Source organism: Lycorma delicatula, chromosome 3, assembly GCF_047948215.1.
Source record: "Lycorma delicatula isolate Av1 chromosome 3, ASM4794821v1, whole genome shotgun sequence".
Taxonomy (NCBI): domain Eukaryota; kingdom Metazoa; phylum Arthropoda; class Insecta; order Hemiptera; family Fulgoridae; genus Lycorma; species Lycorma delicatula.
The window spans coordinates 106138583-106159936 of NC_134457.1; the positions used below are offsets into that span (position 1 = coordinate 106138583).

Sequence of the window (21354 nt, forward strand, 5' to 3'; positions counted from 1 at the left end):
CATTTTTAAACTGGTTTTGTAATTAAATGACTTTTGACAAAAGTTACAAATATAATTATTCTCTTTTGTATGAATATTAAGATGTAATTTTAAACTGCTTTTCTGATTAAATGACTTTTGACAAAAGTTACAAATATAATTATTCTCTTTTGTATGAATATTAAGATGTAATTTTAAACTGGCTTTCTGATTAAATGACTTTTGACAAAAGTTACAAATATAATTATTCTCTTTTGTATGAATATTAAGATGTATTTCTAAATTGCTTTTGCGATTAAATGACTTTTGACAAAAGTTACAAATATAATTCTTCTCTTTTGTATGAATATTAAGATGTAATTTTAAACTGCTTTTCTGATTAAATGAATTTTGACAAAAGTTACAAACATAATTATTCTCTTTTGTATGAATATTAAGATGCATTTTTAAACTGGTTTTGTAATTAAATGACTTTTGACAAAAGTTACAAATATAATTCTTCTCCTTTGTATGAATATTAAGATGTATTTCTAAATTTCTTTTGACATTAAATGACTTTTGACAAAAGTTACAAATATAATTATTCTCTTTTGTATGAATATTAAGATGTATTTTTAAACTGTCTTTGTGATTAAATGACTTTTGACAAAAGTTACAAATATAATTCTTCTCATTTGTATGAATATTAAGATGTTTTGTTAAATTGCTTTTGCGAGTAAATGACTTTTGACAAAAGTTACAAACATAATTCTCCTCTTTTGTATGAATATTAAGATGTAATTTTAAACTGTCTTTGTGATTAAATGACTTTTGACAAAAGTTACAAACATAATTCTTCTCTTTTGTATGAATATTAAGATGTAATTTTAAACTGCCTTTCCGATTAAATGACTTTTGACAAAAGTTACAAATATAATTATTCTCTTTTGTATGAATATTAAGATGTAATTTTAAACTGGCTTTCTCATTAAATGACTTTTGACAAAAGTTACAAATATAATTCTTCTCTTTTGTATGAATATTAAGATGTATTTCTAAATTGCTTTTGCGATTAAATGACTTTTGACAAAAGTTACAAATATAATTCTTCTCTTTTGTATGAATATTAAGGTGTTTTTTTAAACTGCTTTTGTCATAAAATGACTTTTGACAAAATGTACAAATATAATTCTTCTCTTTTGTATGAATATTAAGATGTTTTTTTAAACTGCTTTTGTGATTAAATGACTTTTGACAAAATGTACAAATATAATTCTTCTCTTTTGTATGAATGTTAAGATGTTGCTTTAAATTAAAATTACGGTTAAAAACCTTATGGCAGATTTTGCAAACATAATAAATTTTCTCTTTCGTATGAACGTTTAAATGTGATTTTAATTCAGAACTTTGATTAAAAGTCTTCGGACAAATGGTACAAACATAATTCTTCTCTTCGTTATGCTTAATAAGTTGTGTTTTTAAATTATTTTCTGGAATAACAGACTTTTGACAAAAGTTAGAATTATTTACACTACTCTTACAATTATTCTTGGTACTTCTTTTGATGGTTAATTTTTCAATAATAACCTGTAAAATTAAACCAACAATTAAAAGGTAATTATGAATTAATACAAAATTATTTCCATTACAATAACATTATTCTATTTTGTAAAAAGTCGCAAAATATGGATAAAAAACTGAATATTTTAAACATATATTCAAAATAAACATCGTTTGGAATATTTTTTAATGATTCACAAGTAAAGTTTAATAACAAACTTTACTTATCCTACTGCATATCTATACACATAGCTGAAACTTTACCGATTGTCTGGGCTAAAGGTATCCAAAACAAATGGCCTATATTTAGGAAATAAGTCCTAACTTCTTAGTACTCAAATGATAGCATAAATCTCCAAGAATTGTTCAGGGTACTTTTAATAGTCAGTAGAATATGCGTATGATGTGCAGACAAGCTGACTCCAATGCGATTGTAGTCCATCAATATGTGGATCCCACAAAAACCATTCAGTGCATGCTTTAGTTAATGGAGTTTCAATCATGTACATATGTTTAACAGCTTGTACAAACTGAATGGAATATCAATTCTTTTATGTCAAAGTTTAACGTCCTCAAAGGTACAGGGACTTTAAGAGACAGAAATCATCAAAGGTTACAGTTGTGATGAGGCTATGGATCAAGTAAGCTACGCATTCACTGCCCGTCCCATTAACTTTATTAGGCGACCTAGATATGGACTGCAAATATCTCTTTCTACAGTTCACAACATTACCATAAGCACTCAGTTTGCAAGAATACAAGTTACAACTCTTATTTATAGTTAGATATCTTATTTAGTGGTGAGACAACTTTTCATTTGTGCAGGATAGTTAAAGACACTCTGTCAAATTTAATGTACTTAAAACCCCATGCAGTAATCAAAAATGAAAGGGACACACCCATAGTCAATGTCTAGTTATGATGAAACAAAAATGATGTAATCAGACTGATCATTTTCATGGAGCCCACTGTGACAGGGCAGATTTACGTCGACCTGTTTCAGAATTTTCCGGTTCCTCAGATCCTGCCAGATTCATTTCCAACAAAATGGTGCTCCACCACAATTATATTGAGATGTTACCATGTTCCTGAACAACACTTCCCCAGATGTAAGATCTGATGAAGTACGGACTGCATGGCCAGCTAGATCTCTCAGATATCACTCCTCTAACTTTTTTGCTTGAAATTTCATTAAAAGTTGTAACAAAAGAAAGTTTGAGATTTGGACGATTTAAAATAAAAAAATTGAAGGTGTAGGTCTAATAATGAAGCTGATGCTCTTAAACACCTGGCAGGAGTTAGATTATTTTCCAGGCATCTGAAGTGCAACAAAAGGTGCATACACTGAAGTAGACAAATTTACATTAAAACATTGCGAGAGTTGATGTTTATTTAAAAAAAAGTTGCCAAGTTATGTTAACTGGTTCTCTTAATTTTAAGCTGTACTTTTAGACTGGACACTCTGTAGATTATAGTAAAACGTCATATTCTTCTGTACCAATATATGGTATTTTTATAATAAAAAACCAACATCAACAACCCAAGTAAAGAATTACAAAGTAAATGAAATAACATTTTATTTTTTATTCTAAGCACTTTTGCGGGATCCTGCATATCAGTTTTATATAATACAATTAAATAAAATTACATATCCAACATAATAAAAAATTAAAACTACAATCATATATAAAAAACATCATATAATAAAAACATTTATTTAACAAGTTAGTTAAATAAAATAACTACTTCTACAATAAATAACAACTTAAGTTTAAAAAAAATAATAAATAGAATAAATTTACGCTATGTAACCTGGAAAGCCAATTTACATTACTGAGTGGATTTAAATCACGATATTTATAAAAATTATGATTATTTCTTTTTTTTATATAAAAATGTGCTGCCATCTGTTGCTGCCTTTATAATTGTCATCTTAATATTCTGTCTGAAAGTTGATCAAGTTGGAATCTTTTGTATTTATATGTTTAAAATCTCTAAAAAATGTCCAAACTTTGCCTAGTATTGTTTAAATTTAATTTCTTGATTTTTTCACTACATTGAAATTTTAATATTAAAATTAACTATTTACAATATTTTAATTTTTTATTATGTTTGATATGTAATTTTATATAAATATATTATATACAGCTGATGATGCAGGATCCTGTAAAGGTGCTTTTGGAATAAAAAATAAGGTAAGTGTCATTTCATTTACTTTATAATTCTGTACTTGGGTTGTTCAAGTTGAATTTTTTATTAAAAAAATACAACATATATATATATGATCAAACTGGAAAACATGATTTATAATGTATAATTTTATAATAAACAAAATAAAAATATATAATTTTTTTAATTCTTCTAAATTCGCGTCCTCTTATAACAATATATTAAAAACATTTAAAAAAACTTGTAAATAAATCTGATGAAGTGGTGCGCATGCAAGAAACACTATTATATATATATATTTCCACACAGGGCAAGAAACTTAAAAACCAAACTGAGAGAGCTTGAACTACAGGTATTTGAGTGTTAACTTTTACACTGCTCCTATTAGCACTATTATTGGAGGTGTATATTACTGCTCTAATCTATTATTGTCTGTTGTAAACTATTCATGCTTCAGTGCAATAATTTTCGAGAACAGTGGTTTTCCTTGTCAACACGATTTGTCTAGTGCAATTCTGACTAGACGATTTGTCTAGTTGCAAGTCCTACACTATCAATAACTGGAGGCAAATGTTCATAATAAAAAACTGAAGTCATTGACAACAGTTTGCATCAGGTGACTCTCAATAATATTACTTTAGCATTGATGCATCAGCTGTGCAGGGTGATCACTTCGGATATCTTTTGTCAAAATATGGTAGATATGTTAAGTCTTCCTAATGTAATCACAAAATTAGATTTTATATTATTTTCTTTTCATTTACAGATTTTATGTCACAACCATGTTTAGTCTGTACCAGGTCCACTTTAAACTGCCTACCTGATAAATATTAAAACATGAACACTGAATACAATTAACAACAAATCACCCAAAGCTTACTAAAATGTCAACTCCATCAACAGGTTAAAATTCACATATTTCAGTCATCAATGAATTTCAAAAACACACTTTGCTCTCACACATTGACCATTTATCATTCACAAACATCTCAATAAATCGATATTAATTAAAATGAACTAAATACAGTTACAAACATTTTTTTTTAAAACGAACACATTGAAATATATAGACAGTAATGAAATTAACAAATCATGTTTGTTACAATAGCCAATAGTTACAATAGCTAATACTTACACGACATGGATAAAATACCATCCCATCTTTTGTCTTCACTGTGTGAAAATCTTTTATTCGAAGTTCATTGCTTTTCATATTAAGATTAACCAGTGGTGAAACATCATTCAATAAGATCTCAGATTCCTTTAAAAAAAAGATAAAGAAATCATATTACAAACTAATTAATTTCCAATAAATGTTTTTTTTTTTTTTTTGTTTCTGACTGGAACTTAGTAATAATACCACTTATATACAAATCACATATCCTAAAAATAAATATTTTTGGTAGTAAATACCATTAAAATCTATCTTGCTAAAAATTTTAGAAAAATCCAAATATTATATGACAAAATTAGGCCAAAAAAGAACAAAACTGATTTAATTTTATTTTTATATGAATTTACTATTAATAGAATACTACAATTGTTATTTATATATATATATATTATACACTTTATTTTCTCAAAGTGTATGTTGCAAAAAATTACAAAATTGCAAACACATTAATCACAAATTTAATTCTGAGAAAACTGATTTTATAAGTCAATTTAAAACAAATATGGCGGTTGTTCAGGAAGGTTTTGAAGAATTTTTTTTTAACTTTCAACTTAATTCTCTTGCAATTTGATTCATTTACCCAGATTTTCAAACTCTTTTTATATTATCAGTATGATGTGATTTGTCCAACTCTGCGAAATAAGCAGTTCCCTCACCTTTGCATAATTAGAAATGAATCTTTGTCCAATGAGCCATTTCTTAAGATTTGGGAGGAGGAAGTAATAGAAAAAAGAGGAAGTAAAAGAAAAGATATAAAAAACAAATAATCATTTAAAGATAGATTTAATGAAGATTTTAAATCATTTAAAAATAGAATTTTCTCGAATAGGTTTCTCGAATGTTGCTGACAATTTTATAATAATTTTGGATATTATTTAGTTTTAAACTATTATTTAGTTTAGAAGATAATTTGGAAATAGTTGAAAAAATTATATATATATATATATATATATATATATTTTTTTTTTTTAATATATATATATATATATATATATATATTCAAAAACGTGAATTCAGCCTTATAAATCTGCAAACAGAATTTGATTGAGACACTTTTATTAAAATTAAGTTTGTATCCAAAGATAAGATATGATAAATTAATAATTATTGTAATACGTTTTCATTATTGACTGAACAAATATTTGTTAAAAATAAAAAATCCATAAAAACATTTTGAATATTTTTAGAAGTTTAAAATTTGTTTTATTAATTTTTATTTTAAACAAACAATTTTTACACAATGTAAAAAGCTAATGGTTATTATATAAATTGTGAATAGTTAAAGAATTTATAAAAGTTATCACTGAGAATGAGCATAGGCCTGAAAGCAAATTGAAGTAAGAAATTAGAGGCAAGAGTGTTTCTCTAATTCCGTGCTTTACAGAGGCTGAAAGAATATTATATCGTACATATAGACATTTATGTACAGAGAGAAAAAAATGGACTATAAAAAGTTTAACCTGCTAAATAATTAATATATACGAGTTCACAAATCACGAGAAGATCCTCTAATTCTCTCTCTGTGTTTAACTTATAATTTCAATTTTTTCAAATAAATCTTCACTTCAATAGGGATTTTTTTTTATCGATCTTAATTATACTGGTTTTTTTAATTTAACTTTTTTCAATTCATTTAGCAAAAACATATATGTATTAAAACTTATTAAAGTAAATTTTTACCCAATTATCCAGATCTGGCCTTGCAAAGGTTCATCTGGACAATTGGTGTTTTCACTGTATGCAGAATCTAATATCCTTACTTACCACTTCATTTTTAACTTCTAAATTTTCTGTCTTATTCAAGTTGGTGTCTTCAATTGCTAAATGATCTTTTTCGATATAAAGTAGTTCCTCTTTCATCTGTAGTAAATCTACTTGCTGTAATAAAAAACAAAAAAATGAAACATATTAACAATATTGTTGATACTCATGTACCAAAAATATTTATAAAAAATGTAATTTTTGAAGCAGTTCTCTACTGAGAATTTACACAATTATTGAGAAAAACTTCCATAAGCTTCAAAAGCAACATAGATCTACCTTATTATTAAGATATATTTAAGAACAAAATATTTGTAATACTCTTAGTCAAGATTTATTTTTTAATTATACTGTTAAGGTTGACGAATCTTTATCTAATGATTCCAAAGGTTTTTAAAATAAGCTAACAAAAACAATGATAAATCTATTTTAGGTGGCCACGAAGGCGGAGCGAATGTTCTCAACACTGATGAGGCTATTGGCCAATTTTGCAGGTCCCAGGGCATCTAAGCGCAGGATATTAGCGTCTACGGTGGTGTTGGATACATAGCCGATACTACTGCTATCACATACAATATTGTATGTGATGGCGGTAAGGTGGGAGGCCTTCAGACTGAACAGCAAGTATAGGAGGTTGCCAATCAGGGTAGCCCAATTATATAGGACAGTTTCCTTGGATGCTTCACTAGTGGTGGTGTCAATGCCACCATTTGACCTCATAGCCAAGGAAAAAAGGGATAGGATCACAGAAGGCAAGGACCCGTATGTTTATTGAATAGCAGGAGGTGGAAGAAGTAGAGTAGAGTTGTGGACGGCACCGAGTGCAGACGTGTTTGTTAGCTCCGCGATATTTTACTTTTTGATTGGGTTTTTTTGATTTTTTACTGGATACGGACATCGGAAATTATAGTGGTATGGTTAATGGACACAAGTGCAAAGTTTTTTGAGTTTCGGTTTTTTTTTTTTTTGAAAATACAAAATTTTGAGGAAAGTGTAGAGAACTTTTAGTGCTACAGCCCTTTTGGACAACGGTTAAGAACCGAAGGGGTGTGGGATTGTAAGTAAATGCAACTACACGGACAGAGTGAGTTAAAAAGTACTTTGAATAAGTTTTTCTTTTTTAAGTGTTTAAGTATATACATTTAACTTATATAGAGACAAATTTTGCAAATCAAGCGACAAGCTCTGGCTTGTTCGTGACGTCATTGAAATACAAGTAAACAAGGACTTGTAAAATTTTCAGAAGTTTTACTGTGTACTAGTAGAAATTTTTCTAAGTGTTTGCGATACTTTACACGGGCAAACTCCTATCCTCCATATCTCCTATAGTTTTTGCCATAGAACCAAAATTCCCAAATATCTATCCGAAACCAAAGATTTCTGACCTTCTGACCGCCCCTCATATTTTGACCCCACCCAAAATTTTTGACCCCGGATTTGGACACATACATTTTACTTCCCCCCCAAATTTTTTTGGGGGCACCCGCCCGCGTGGGGTATCATAGGACTCGGAATCAACCCCTGATTTCGAATCCGAAGCTCGCTTCCAATAGAAGATAAGGCCTCTCCAGAGGACATTACAGGATTAAATCAAGGAAAAGCAAAGTGGAAGACAGTAGAGGGGAGAACCGCCAAGCGGCCTAGAGCAGGCTCATCAGAAGAAGAGGAGGCCCCCCTTAATTTGAAGGAGGTTACGTACAGGCTGGGTAATGCACTATTACAGCTTAGGCAACTAACTGGCAAGGCCAGTGTAACGGCAATCAAGGCTCATGAGAGGGAGCTGACAGAAATTTATAAAGATTTACAACGAATAAATGATGAGACTCCAGACACAGTTGACCAAAGTACGCAAACCGAAAGTCATGGCAGGAACGAGATGTCAGATATTCTATATTCTAGATGTAGAGATGACAGATGAACAACTGATAGACAGATTACCCACACGATGGTCAACCTGGGCAATGAACAGGCTGACCCAGGAGAAAGATCTAAGACCAGGAGATGACAGCTGTTTTTTCATCGATTTGAATGGATTAAAGCCATCCAGCCGGTATGCTGGGACGGCACCTGGGGCAATGATCTTACAAGACTGCACCATCCTCGAAGATGGAAAGATCACAAATACCGGAATTAGGTACACGGTAATCTATGACTCTAGAGAAGGAGATATTATAATCTCATATTATAAAGGCCTTACCAAGAGCTGTAGGTAAGCTGGAGTCAGCTGTCTTTGTGGTTCCCAGTGGTGTAGCGGGCATCATAGTGAGAAAAATAGTAATATACATGATGAGGAAGGGTAAGACCTTGCTGAGGATGTTACTCCCCAGCCTGAGCGAACAAGGGAGGGCAAGGTCGAGGTCGGTATCAACAAGAAAGGGAACCCCCCTGGTCGTTGGAAGTAAAACGGTCGTAGTAAGGGCCCCCGGTAAATCTTATGCCAATCTGTTGAAAACCATGAAAGAAAAGGTTAAGGTTGAGGAGGCTGGCGAAATACTGTCAATTAAACAGGGAAGGGATCAACAACTAGAGGTCTGAATTAGTGGGGCGCAGAAGGCGGGGGAGTTTTCCTCCCTGCTGAAGAACAGAGCAGAGGATCTCCAGGTGGATATAAGAACAAAAGGAGACCGCAGAACAGTCGTTCATGTAAAAGACATGCTAGGCGACACTACTGAGCGAGAGGTCAGGGAAGCGGTAGAGAAGGTACTAGGACAAGGAGAAAACTTTCAAGTCACATCACTAAGGGAGGCATTTGGAAACACAAAAAATGCCACGGTGGTCACAAGTCAAAGGAATGCAACGAAATTAATTGCAGCAAGGCTGAGAGTAGGGTGGGTGAGTTGCAGGGCCTACATCCGGACGGATATAGAGAAATGTTATCGATGTTGGGATGTCGGTCACAGCAGAAGAGTGCAGAGGCCAGGACTGTTCAAACCTCTGCTTCAACTGTGGTAAACCCGGCCATGTAATTAAAGATTGCAAGGAGGCGACCATATGCCTGGACTGTGGAGCCACTTCACATAGGACCGGCAACCCGTGCTGTAACAAAGGTCATGACTAAAGTAATACTAGTTAATAATAACAGGAGCCTACTCTCTAGTCATTTGAGCATAGAAATAGCAGCTAGATATGAAGCGGACTTCCTGGTGGCCACCGAACCTAATGTGTATTCGGCGGCCAGAGAACAGTGGCTGACCGATGGGAATGGTGATGTGGCAATTAGAAAGATCGTTGGAAATGTGGATTATGATCTGTATGGTAGAGGTGACGGACTCATTGCTGTTGAAGTAAGCGATAAGATTATAATAGGTGTATATATCAGCCCTAACTGCAGCAGGGAATCTCTTAAGAACAGACTCCTTGACCTCCAACAAGTCATTATACGAGCTCGGAAGAGAATTGTAGTCCTTGGAGACTTTAACTGCAGGACTGTTCTAGCTGGAGCGGTCTCCTCGAACGCTAGAGGAAAACTCCTGGAGGAATTGCTGGCAGCGACAGGAATGACATGTATTAATGACGGAACAGCCACCTACCAAGCAAGAGGGCATCAATCGGTCCTGGATTTAGTTATAATTGATGGAAGGATGCGCACTGATGCAGCTGATTTCATGGTTCTTAATGACGAAACAGCCAGCGATCACAGAGCCATCTTTGTTAACTTCAGAGAGCAACGGCCAGAAATAAGACAGATAAATAACAATATCAGACTGTCTGATCAACAGATATATAGAGTGGCTAATAATGCGGCAAATAGAATTAGAAATAGTACTCAGATAACACCTGAAATATTCCAAAATATAGTTAAAGAAGAGATGGCGAACATACCGAGGAGAAATAATATTAAACATAATATGGTCTACTGGTGGTCCAGGGAGATAGAGGAACAGCGTAGAATTATGCAAAGACACAAGAGGACGGCCCAGAGGTTGCGAGCTAGAGTTGGTTCGGAAATAGGATGTAACATTGCGACAGAGCAATATAGGCAAGCGAGAAAGACGCTTAACTTCCTCATAAAGCAAGCCAAAAGAAGGAAATGGTTAGAACTATGCGAGGAGTTGAATGCTGATCCGTGGGGAAAGGCTTTCAAAATTGTAACCTAGCGGCTTGGGAGACAAGCTCCGACACTGAATGAACAAAACAGCTGCGTTGCAGATCAGAAAGTTATTCCCCAGAACGGAGGAGCAATATAATAGAGAGGTGATAGAATGCCAGGGAGGAAGATTTACACAAAAAGAGGTCATGGAAGCTATAAATAAATTAAAAAATAAGAAAAGCCCCGGCCCAGATGGCATCCAAGCGGCCATCATTAAGATAATAGCTAGAATCGTACCTTAGGAAATAGTCGATGTAGCCAGCTACGGCCTACAAAATAGAAGCTTCCCTGAATGCTGGAAGGAAGCAAGAACAGTCTTCCTCCCAAAGGCAGGACAAATTCAAGAGAACACAGCATATAGACCGATTACGCTCATAAATAATATGGGAAAAGTAGTTGAAAGGTTGTTAGAAAATAGACTTAGAGAGGAAATAGAGGAAAAACAATGTCTACATCCGGAACAATACGGATTTAGAAAGGGATGGTCCACGGTGACCGCAGTCGAGAAGGTAAAAAACTGGGCATTAAATTGCAGAAGCGGTACATGGAGGACTAGAAAAATCCCCATGATCATAATGCTTGATGTTAGAAACGCATTTGGTACGGTCCCCTGGACAGCCATCATTGAGGCGCTTCAAGCCATGCGAATAAGTAAATACTTAGTAAATCAGATAGATCAATATCTGCAAAATAGGTTCATAGAGGTCAAAACCCTAGAAAGGAAAGCCATATTTCAGGTATTCAGAGGGGTGCCGCAGGGATCTGTCCTTGGCCCAACCTTATGGAATGTTTTCTATGATAAAATCTTCAGGCTGAACTACCCCGAAGGGGTATCGATAGTAGGATACGCGGATGATATCTCAATATTAGTAGAAGACAGAGATATAAATGAACTGGAGAACAAGGCAAACCAAGCCCTTAGAACAATAGATGAATGGATGGAGGATAACAAATTAGAAATAGCTCCTAATAAATCCTGTTACCTGGTCCTCTCGGGTAGAAGACCATTAAGAAGTGTGAATCTAAATATCAGAGAACAGAGAATCGATGAAGTAAAAGAAACAAAATACTTGGGGGTACTTCTGGACAAACGTTTAAGGTTCAGCAAGCATATTGATATGATTTGTGGGAGAGTTACTCCTGCTGTAAAGGGATTAAGAGGATTATTTCAAAACCACGGCTCACCTAAAATGGTTATTCGAAGATTGATAACCGCGGCTATCACTTCGGCGGTACTGTATGCGGCTCCCATATGGGGGGCGGAAATGAACATACAGCGAAATAAAAAGAAGTTGAGAAGTGTCCATAGACTGGCATTGCTGCGTGTAGCTGCTAGTTACTGTACGGTATCGTATTACGCGCTGTGCGTACTGACCGGGGTCCTACACATAGACCTTCAGATAAAAGCCAGAACCCTCAGACACAGCGGTATGTCGAAAGAAGAGATGGAAGGGATTATAGAACAAGAATGGCAAGAAGAGTGGGCAGGGTCCAGAGTGGGAGAATGGACCAGACGCCTAATCCCTAATATTAAAACCTGGAATAACAATAGACTTGGAGATGTCAATTTTTACATGACACAATTACTGTCGGGGCACGGCTCTTTCGGTCAGTATCTGTATAGGATGGGAAAAGAGCCACCCCGCAGTGCATCTATTGTCCAGAGAACGACGATGCCGAACATACGTTGTTCATATGTCCAAGATAGGCCGTTAACAGAGGTCAAATAGTAATTAATGGTCTTACACCAGAAAATCTCATAAACCGCTTGGGGTACAACAATGAGAACTGGGAATGGTTCCGCAGGTTCGCCGGGGAGGTCCTGCGGGCCAAAGAGGATGAAGACAGAAGAATGGGAGTATAAACAGTAGGGTAGGGCGGACAGTCACTCCATGGAGGGCCTGTACGCCTTGGTGTGCGGGTACCTGAGAAGGGGGTGAACTCCAGGGGAGTTTGAGTTTGGGTTAAAATAAAAGACCAAGTCCCGGTCGGCGGGGTCGTTCCTGCGGGAGCCTAGGCTCTTTGTGGGGTCAGCGCTGTCGATTAGAGGCCAAAGGCGTAAAGACCGAGTACCGGTTCCCTGCTGAGGCGCTGGGGGACGGCATAGCCGAACCTTGGCTCTAAAGCGAGGGATTAGAGGCAGGCAATGTAAAACAAAAGATCCGAGACCGGGGAGGCCAACCTGCCGTGCCGGACGTATAGCCGGCGGGTGGGGGACGCCTCCTTTGAGAGTAAAAGGACACTCTCCCCGACTGAGTATACTTAATTGGATATCCAATCGGGGATAGTAGAAAAAAAAAAAAAGGAGGTGGAAGAATCCAAAAGGACATTAGAGGTATATTTTGATCCCAGAAGTAGCTGCTGTATTGGTCAATAGACCAAGGGTTATTTGGGTTCTACGTCTGCAGGATTGGAAGGAGGTGTACAGATCAATGTAAGTATTGTGAAGAAACTAACACATTGGAGCACATCATTTTCAAGTGTCCCAGGTGGAAGGAAGAATTGGCATGTGATGGTTTGGACTCGCTTGGGGGGTCATGCAGTTGATGCTCTTGTTCGGTGAGAGTTGGACCATGTGTTCACAGTGGTTTCTGGTGGAGCGCTCCACCAGAAACTACTAAAGGAAGAAGATGAGGTGAGCAGCAAAGATGTCAGTTGAGGGTAGTGCTGGGCACCAGTCTTTGGGGGCAGGTGACAGGTGTGCCTCGACACTGCCATCAGCAATGGCTCCCATGAAATGCATTCCTGCCATCAAAGGCTAGCATAGCTGTGTGGAGTTAAGAATCTACTTGTATAGTAAATATTGAGTTGTAAATATCATGTGAATGTAGTGTGTAAATATTTTTATGAATGTGAGGTGTACATGTGATGCACGTAGTGCTGAAGTTGAGCCTTTACAGCAGTTCCAGTACCACATTGCCTGAGGGAATGGGCTTTTAGCGAGTCCACTGCAGTAGGCGGTGAACCTCACACCCAGTATGTACAGGGTACTGAGCGTTTGGTTTAGGCATGTTTTCCCACTTCCGATGTAAAACAAAAAAAAAAAACACTAGTTTCTATTTTTTTATGTACTTATGATTTTGCATTCATGGGTCTCATGCCTCTCTATTAAATTAAATATAAATAAATAAATTAAAAAATTTACCTCTTGCAAAAATTTAAAAACTTACCAAATACAATTACCCAGCCTTTGCTTGAGAATAAAAATGGAAAATTAGGCCTTAACAACAAAGACAATTGCAAAAATATACGAAGTACTTCAAAAAATTATTAAACTGCCATGAACCAGCAGTAAGATTTCATTTCCAAAATCCAACATGAACTAATTATGCAGACACCACCCATCTGCACAGATTACAGTGACAGGCCTTAACTGTCCATTTCACGACTCTAATAACATGACATCTATTACATTGATTGTGTCTAGCGGGTCAGTTACTGCTGCACACTTCTCATACTAAGCGGCCGATATGATGTTATACCATCAGGTAGTTTACCTAGTTTGATTGGTTTCAGCTATTTTCCATACATCGAGAAAATATTCAATGTTGAGAATGGATGTACAGTAATAATAATTATAATAGCTGAACAAGAACTTTACGATGAGTGAAGTTAGCATTGTAGATAATTTATGAATTAGATAGTATGCAAACAATGAAGATATTGGATTTTAAAGTTTAATGATAAGAAAATTAGAATTTATTTTGCAAAAGCAGCAAAATTTATTTGTTCTGAATGAATACATAAAAATGCTAAAAACAGCTATTCATAAGTTAAAAACAGCTGCTGGGTTGTGTATGAGATTTTTCACTCATTTTCTTATTTCTGCATGCCAGCAATCTGTTAATTTTTTTCAAATTAAAAATCTTTTTGGGTGAAATTAAAATTAATTTAATATATATTCTTAGAATTAAGCTTCACTTTAACAAAGCAGTACTTGCTGATAATACTTCCTATCTCTATCTATACTATTATATAAAGAGGCAGAGGGTTTTCGTTTGTTTGGGATAAACAAAAAAACTCCTTAATCACTTTCAACCAAATTTTTACCCACATTTCTCAGCATAACTGAGAAGGTTTTTAGATATGTTTTCAATCTCAAAAAAAAAAATGAGTATATATCTGTAGTAGTGGAGATTTTCCGGTTGAAGCACAATCTTTAATGAACTGTGAGTCATCACTGTGTGAGGTGAGGTTGAACTGAATGCATCATATCAGTCGACTGAAAATATTACAAAAATAATGAGTAATATTAAATTTTGAACAATTTCTTTCTGTTTAACAATAATGACCTTCCCTTGGGGTATGCATGTGAGGCTAGAATGGTGAGGTATACGAACACCTCATGGGAGGCTAGCCCAATCATTACTATGAACTATTAACAAACGGGGTGCCCCTGGACCACTTTTTTGGAGGTGCTCTTATATCAGAAAACAATCACCCGATTTTGAAAATTCAAACTGGGAATATATATATAGTTTGTCTGTTTGCTCGTGCATCATGTGAGAGGAAGCTGACTGATTACTTTCAAATTTCAGAATACATATGTGTTACCCCAGAGAAGGTTTTAAGCCATTAACCGAGGCCCTAGCTCCCTTGAACATTGAGATATTAAAAATATTCATTATTTCTTCACTCCCAAGATGGGTGAAGTTGTGAATTAAAGAAATTCATCAAGGAAAAGATAGATTTATTCTTCTACTTCACTACTGAATATTTCTGCCGCCATTGCAAAGAAATAAGTTATGAATTTTTCATTGTCAAATGCATGTGTACTTTAGTTACTCCTATTACCTATATTTCATAATTTAGTTTCTTTTTCAGGGTTCTGTCCAACCTCATCATGTATGTTACAATATCCAATAATTATAAATACTTACATGACATGGATAAAATTCCTTCTCTTCTTCTGCCTTTATAGTGTGTACATCATTAATTTTAAGATTAATCCGAGGTGGAATGTCATCATTTAATGACATCTCAGATTTCTATAAAAATAAGATGAAAAAAACCTTACAAAAATGTTGAAATTAATTAATATTCAATAAAATATCTTTTTTTATTCTGACAAACTTAAATATACCATTGTAAATTAAAAAAAATATTAAAAAAAAAGGTCTTTCAACCCATCAAAGACAGAAAAGAAGACACAAATTATTTAACCCCTTCATAGTTTTTGATGAAATAACTCATCAAATAACTACCCTGATAAAAATTTCCTTGACGAAATAATTCGTCATCCACTTTTTTGCTGAAAAGTGCCACTGATGAATTATGAATTGACCCATTTAATTGTGTTTGTTGATGGGTTACTGTAACATATGCGAGTCTAGTTCCATTTTTACTCTAATTTATTGCTGAAGCGGTAGTATCATATTGTTTCTCTATTCTATATGTCCTATAAATTATTCTAATAATTACATATATTCTAATTACATATTCTATATGTACAAATAAATTAGTTGACATTCTTTATGTCAAGCAGACTAATCTTTTTGTCAAAGATTTCATTAAAAAAAAAAAAATAACTACCAAACCAGTTTTTGAGGTTTCACCTGTGGAAACAGACTGATAATTATGAGATGCTTTTGTTTGTAGCTGTATATATGCTATCAGGAATTACCTGAAAGCCATAGACTGAAAGTTATTACACAAACCATCTCCTTTTTACAACTCTTGGATTTGGAAAAGTGTTAGCCCAAAGAATCAAACTTTTATTGTATTCCCTCAATTTTACTCATGATGATAATACTAATAAATCTCCAAAAAATAAAATCGATTATTGACTATCTTGTTAAAAAATTCAGAGATGTATATACACCAGAAAAAATTTTAGCAGATGATGAAAGTTTACTGGAAAGGTAGGCTAAATTTCATTCACTACAAGATACACTACAAGATTTCACCACCTTACAAGATAGTGTTGTTTTCTAAAAATTGTAAGATTGTAAACAATATTAATTTTTTTTATCGCAAAATAAGCATGAAACTAGTGCATGGAACATGGAAATGTCACTTTATAGTGTATGAAAAATGTCACACCTAAGCAGGATTTGATATTGATCATGAATATAAATTTATTAATAAGAAGAGAGTTCCATAAGCTACAAAAACAATATAAATCTACTTTAATTAAAAATGAAATTCATAGTGTGTGATAAGGAGGGAAAAATAATGTTGACAACTAAATTCAGATTAGACTGTGTAGAATTAATATGGAAAGGAAAGAAAGCAGTGGTTCTAAATGCTGTCATATATATATATATATATATATATATATATATGTATACTTTTTATTCCCTTAATGTGTATGTTGCAATTTGTTCAAGTAGTTAACAATAAAACTACCCTACCGTGGGCCAATTAGATGAGAATGATATGTGTAATCTTGTACACTCAAATCTCTGCTACAGAGGAATTACTTTTTATCAGTGTTTATTTTACTGGAGGTTTTTAACTGAATTTTTGCAATTCATTCAGGAAACACACACACATTAAGGAATTTATTAATCTCAATTATAAAAGTAAATTTCTACACATAGAAACTTTTTTTTGTTTTTGCACCATACTTTTTTGTTACATTGTACAAATTTACATATATTCCAAATATCTTTCTGGGTCAATCCATTTAATGTGACCCAAGAATTGACACCAATTCCACCAAAAAAAATTGAAACTCACCCACTTGTTTTCCACATGTCTCAGGACCTTAAAATTAAAAGTCTTTTTTTTATTTAAGCAGTTTATTTGTGGCAGCCATTTTTGTTATGGTACACACACCTATTTTTTGTGATTGCAAGGGTTTATAAAACAATCGTAACTAAAAAACTGTAAGTCCGGAAAGAATGAAACAAAAAGCAATATATTCATATTTTTTCAAGGTGAAAGAATGGTCTAGCGGTTTATTTACCTATCTCTCTTCTTTCTACGAGAAAATTAGCGATAAATTTGATCTTGAAAAACAGGGAAATTTTAATTTTGGTAATTTTTTTATGAGGCGAGGATGCCAAACACAGTTTGAATTATTTTTTTACATGTAGGTATTGTTAGTAGTTTTACCATAAATAATATGAATAGTGATATAATACTTAACCCCTAATTTTTTATGAATTTTTGGAAACTAATCTTTTTACATGATTTAAGTTTTGGCTTCAAATAATTTCCACCACTTGTAGTGTTTTTGTAGATGTTTATGGAAAATAAAATAGTTTCTTGTGTACTGTACTAATAAAAAAATTATAACCTCTCAAAAATCATGAAAAACTTGTTACAAGCAATACAATTTTGACTTAATAAAAGGGATTTCTTGTCTTCTTGGCGATTTAATATCTTTATGCTTAATACTATAGTTGAAATAGACTTGTTTGAACCATTCAATTGCAGTGCTCATCTTATAACTGGCGCTTGAATTCATTTCCAGTCATCAGGAAAATTCATGCTGCAACATGCTCATTTATGCATGTTGCATCATTTAGCTTCGCAGTTACAGACTGGTGTGTCTGACATTAGTTAGTGACCTGTTCACATCTTTACCAAGTGTCACAAATTTTATCCTATTTTTGAAAGTGTTTATTAAATAAATAAGTTTTCATCATTATATTACCAAATTTTAAAATTATTTAAATTTTTACATTATTTTTCAAGTAAAACAATGGAAGAACAATGTCCCATAGGAATTTATGTGAATGAAGAGTGTCAAAACATTGTACTGGTACAAGGCATAAAAACTAAGCAACTGTCTTTGTAGATTACAAAAAGGCAAACAACTCAATCAATAGCACTTCCTTATTTAATATGCTACAAGAATTTGGTATGGATCCCAACACAATTAACATAACTAAATAGATTCTTCCAAACACCTCTCATAAACAGCTTTCTTATAATTACCTAACGATAGTTCTTTATATTTTATAGTAGCTTGAATGAGGTTATATTTGATATTGATTCATTTATGTTGGCAATAATAAATAATTACTCTGAAGATGAATTTTTAAATAAATTATATTAAAACAAAAATTATTTATGTGCATCCTGTACAGAGATCACCTTGCTATTTCTTATTTAAGAACTAGAACTAAAGATCTCCCAGTTATAAGATTTGAACACTCACTATACCACTTAGCTGCTGTGACTGAAAATATACAAATAAGTTACTTATTTAACAAATATGTTTAATTACAGTTTACTACAAAACATCACGAGTTGGAAGGCGCCATTTTGGATTTAATGGAGGAACCCCCCCACCAAAAACATATTAATAAATCCCATTATAAGCTGAACCACCAGCCCACACTCTTGTTATCTAAAAACTTTTTCTAATTTGTACGCCCCATTTTAGAATACTTATTTGTTTCAACATGCCCACTATAATAAAGGTTACCAAAAATAGGGAAAAATACTAACTTAGCATTAATCAGATTAAGCAGAATTCAAAAAACAATGCAAGCTTGTTTAAATATATAAATGTCAATAAGCACAGGTTCATTGAAGTTCTATTTATTATGTCAGTGAAACAGATTCATAATATTGGTTTGTAAATCTTTGTTTACACACATCTTTGTTCTACATCATGCCATAGATTTCAAATTTTGTGTGTATATATATATTTTATAGTAAATTTTTAATTTAATAATACATTATTAATACTTTAATTAAAGTGAGTGGACCAACCCCTTAAGTCTCTTAGCATCCCTAAGGATATGGTAGCACTCACATTTAGTGATCATGGATTTATTCAATGTATAATCACTTCTAACCACAAATTACCTGTTAAAAATTAAAAGTTAATAAACAATAGGAAGAATTAATGTTCAAGTACTATTAATAATTATGTACTAAAAATCTATTATTTCTTTAGACAGAAATTTCTTAACGGTAGCTAGTTGCATCATTGCCTAAGAAGTACGGTTGAGAGTAAAACAAATCTGACACTCATCGTGCCAAGTTTAAATGAAATTGGCACTCTTAGGGCAATGGCACAATAAATGAACTTAACTGTTAAGGTTATTTCTCCATTCTACTGAGAAGGCTTGTGCCGTCTCAGATAAAACTGGTTTGTAACAAGAACAGCATGAAAGGTTTGGGCATTAAAATATGATATATGTGTAATCATTTCTGAAGGACTGTGAAATTGAAGTTCAGTCTGTGTTTGCATGGGGTAAATGAAATTTACAGTCGCACACTTAAAATGTGATTATACAAGTTTCTGAACAACTTTCCTTTTGTGGAAAACGATTTTACAACGAACTAAAATGAATTTACATGACTGTTTAAAGTTCACGCTACAAATTATCAATATAAAAAACTCAAACTTAAATTCTACTGATTTATATTAGAATAGCATAACATTACTTACTTAGTCAAATAAACAAAGTAAACACCAACAGTTACACAATAATAATATTACAACATATCTTCCTAACAAAGCTTTCCCACAATTTTATCAGTGATGCCAACACATGCAAATGTATACTTTAATACCTAAGATATCTCGATATAATCTTGGAAAAAATATATATACATACATATAATATTGCACATTATACTTATTAAACAATTTCTTATTCACGGAAAAGTTAAGTGGTAAAATGTAAAAATAAAAAATGTAAAGAAATTTTCATAAAATTCTTAGAACCGATTGTAAGTTTTAAAATAATAAAAAATAATCCGGCATTTAATAATAATAATAAAGTTCTCATAAACTTGTTTGGAGTTGTTTATTGGTCCCAGACATCTTGAAACATGAACATCTTTGTACGCACAACGATGACAAAATACAGAATGCATCACCCTAAATCCGAAGTGAAATGTCTGTATATCTCTTAAAGAAGATGATAGAGGTCTCGACCTAAAATCACTTTGTAACAGACACATTGCTTCAATGAAGTGATATTTTCTCTCCAGATCTGAAACATCATCATAACACAAAGCAGTAGTTTCATCGGACAAGGGTTACTCCCCTCTAAATCTGAATGGTGACAATTTGTACTCCTGTATCATTACAACTAGGGATAGGATCCAAGCATGGAAATCTAAGGCGCTCCACGGTAGATTTCTCCATTCCCACGAAAATGCTGATAACGACCCATTTACGCGTTAGCTGAGGGACGAATTTCTATTTAGAGAAACTGAACGTTTTGTACGTGCCATCCAGGATCAGGTCGTTGCGATGAACAATTACAAGAAGTTCATAGAAAATCAGGACATCAGTGATGAGTGCCGGATGTGTCACCAATTATCGGAGACAATTGATCATTTGTTAACTGAATGCGCCAGTCTGGCTGACAAGGAAATCTGCATCACCACGATCTTACATTAAACACTGTTCATCAGGCGTTGGCGTTGAAATTAGGACTCGTAGATGACAGGGAGCAGTGTCCTTGTTATGAATATAAGGCGAGGCCTGTGCTGGAAAATGAGCACTATAGACTGTGTTAGATCTCTCGGTAAATACTGCTAAAATTATTGCTGTGAATAGGCCAGACATGGTTCTCCCAAACATTAAAGAAAAGACTGCTCTTCTCATTGATGTCACTCATCCATCTGATCACAATATTAATAAGGCTGAGCAGATAAAATAACCAAGTACAACCCTCTGGCAATAGAGTATAAGGAAATTTACAGACTGAACTCAGTTAAGTCA

The 21354-nt window shown here is 33.5% G+C and overlaps 1 protein-coding gene across 1 annotated transcript; it reads right to left on the reverse strand.

Moving 5' to 3' along the window:
- Positions 1-1895: 1895 nt before the first annotated feature.
- On the reverse strand, positions 1896-20097 carry LOC142321188 (uncharacterized). The gene is made up of 4 exons (XM_075359182.1): positions 20068-20097; positions 15593-15700; positions 6626-6739; positions 1896-2048 (listed from the first exon to the last, which is right to left on the reverse strand). The coding sequence occupies exons 2-4, from the start codon at positions 15689-15691 to the stop codon at positions 1896-1898; spliced, it is 366 nt and encodes a 121-aa protein (XP_075215297.1). The 5' UTR covers positions 15692-15700; positions 20068-20097.
- Between the last annotated feature and the right edge of the window lie 1257 nt (positions 20098-21354).

What these genes read in the sequence shown, in the direction of transcription:
- LOC142321188 (XM_075359182.1), bottom strand. Translation starts at nt 15,691, where the DNA reads ATGTCATTAAATGATGACATTCCACCTCGGATTAATCTTAAAATTAAT. An exon ending in AGGAATTTTATCCATGTCAT is followed by an intron (nt 6,740 to 15,592) that starts GTAAGTATTTAT and finishes TTTTTATTACAG; the next exon opens with CAAGTAGATTTACTACAGAT. An exon ending in TAGAAGTTAAAAATGAAGTG is followed by an intron (nt 2,049 to 6,625) that starts GTAAGTAAGGAT and finishes TATTCCATTCAG; the next exon opens with TTTGTACAAGCTGTTAAACA.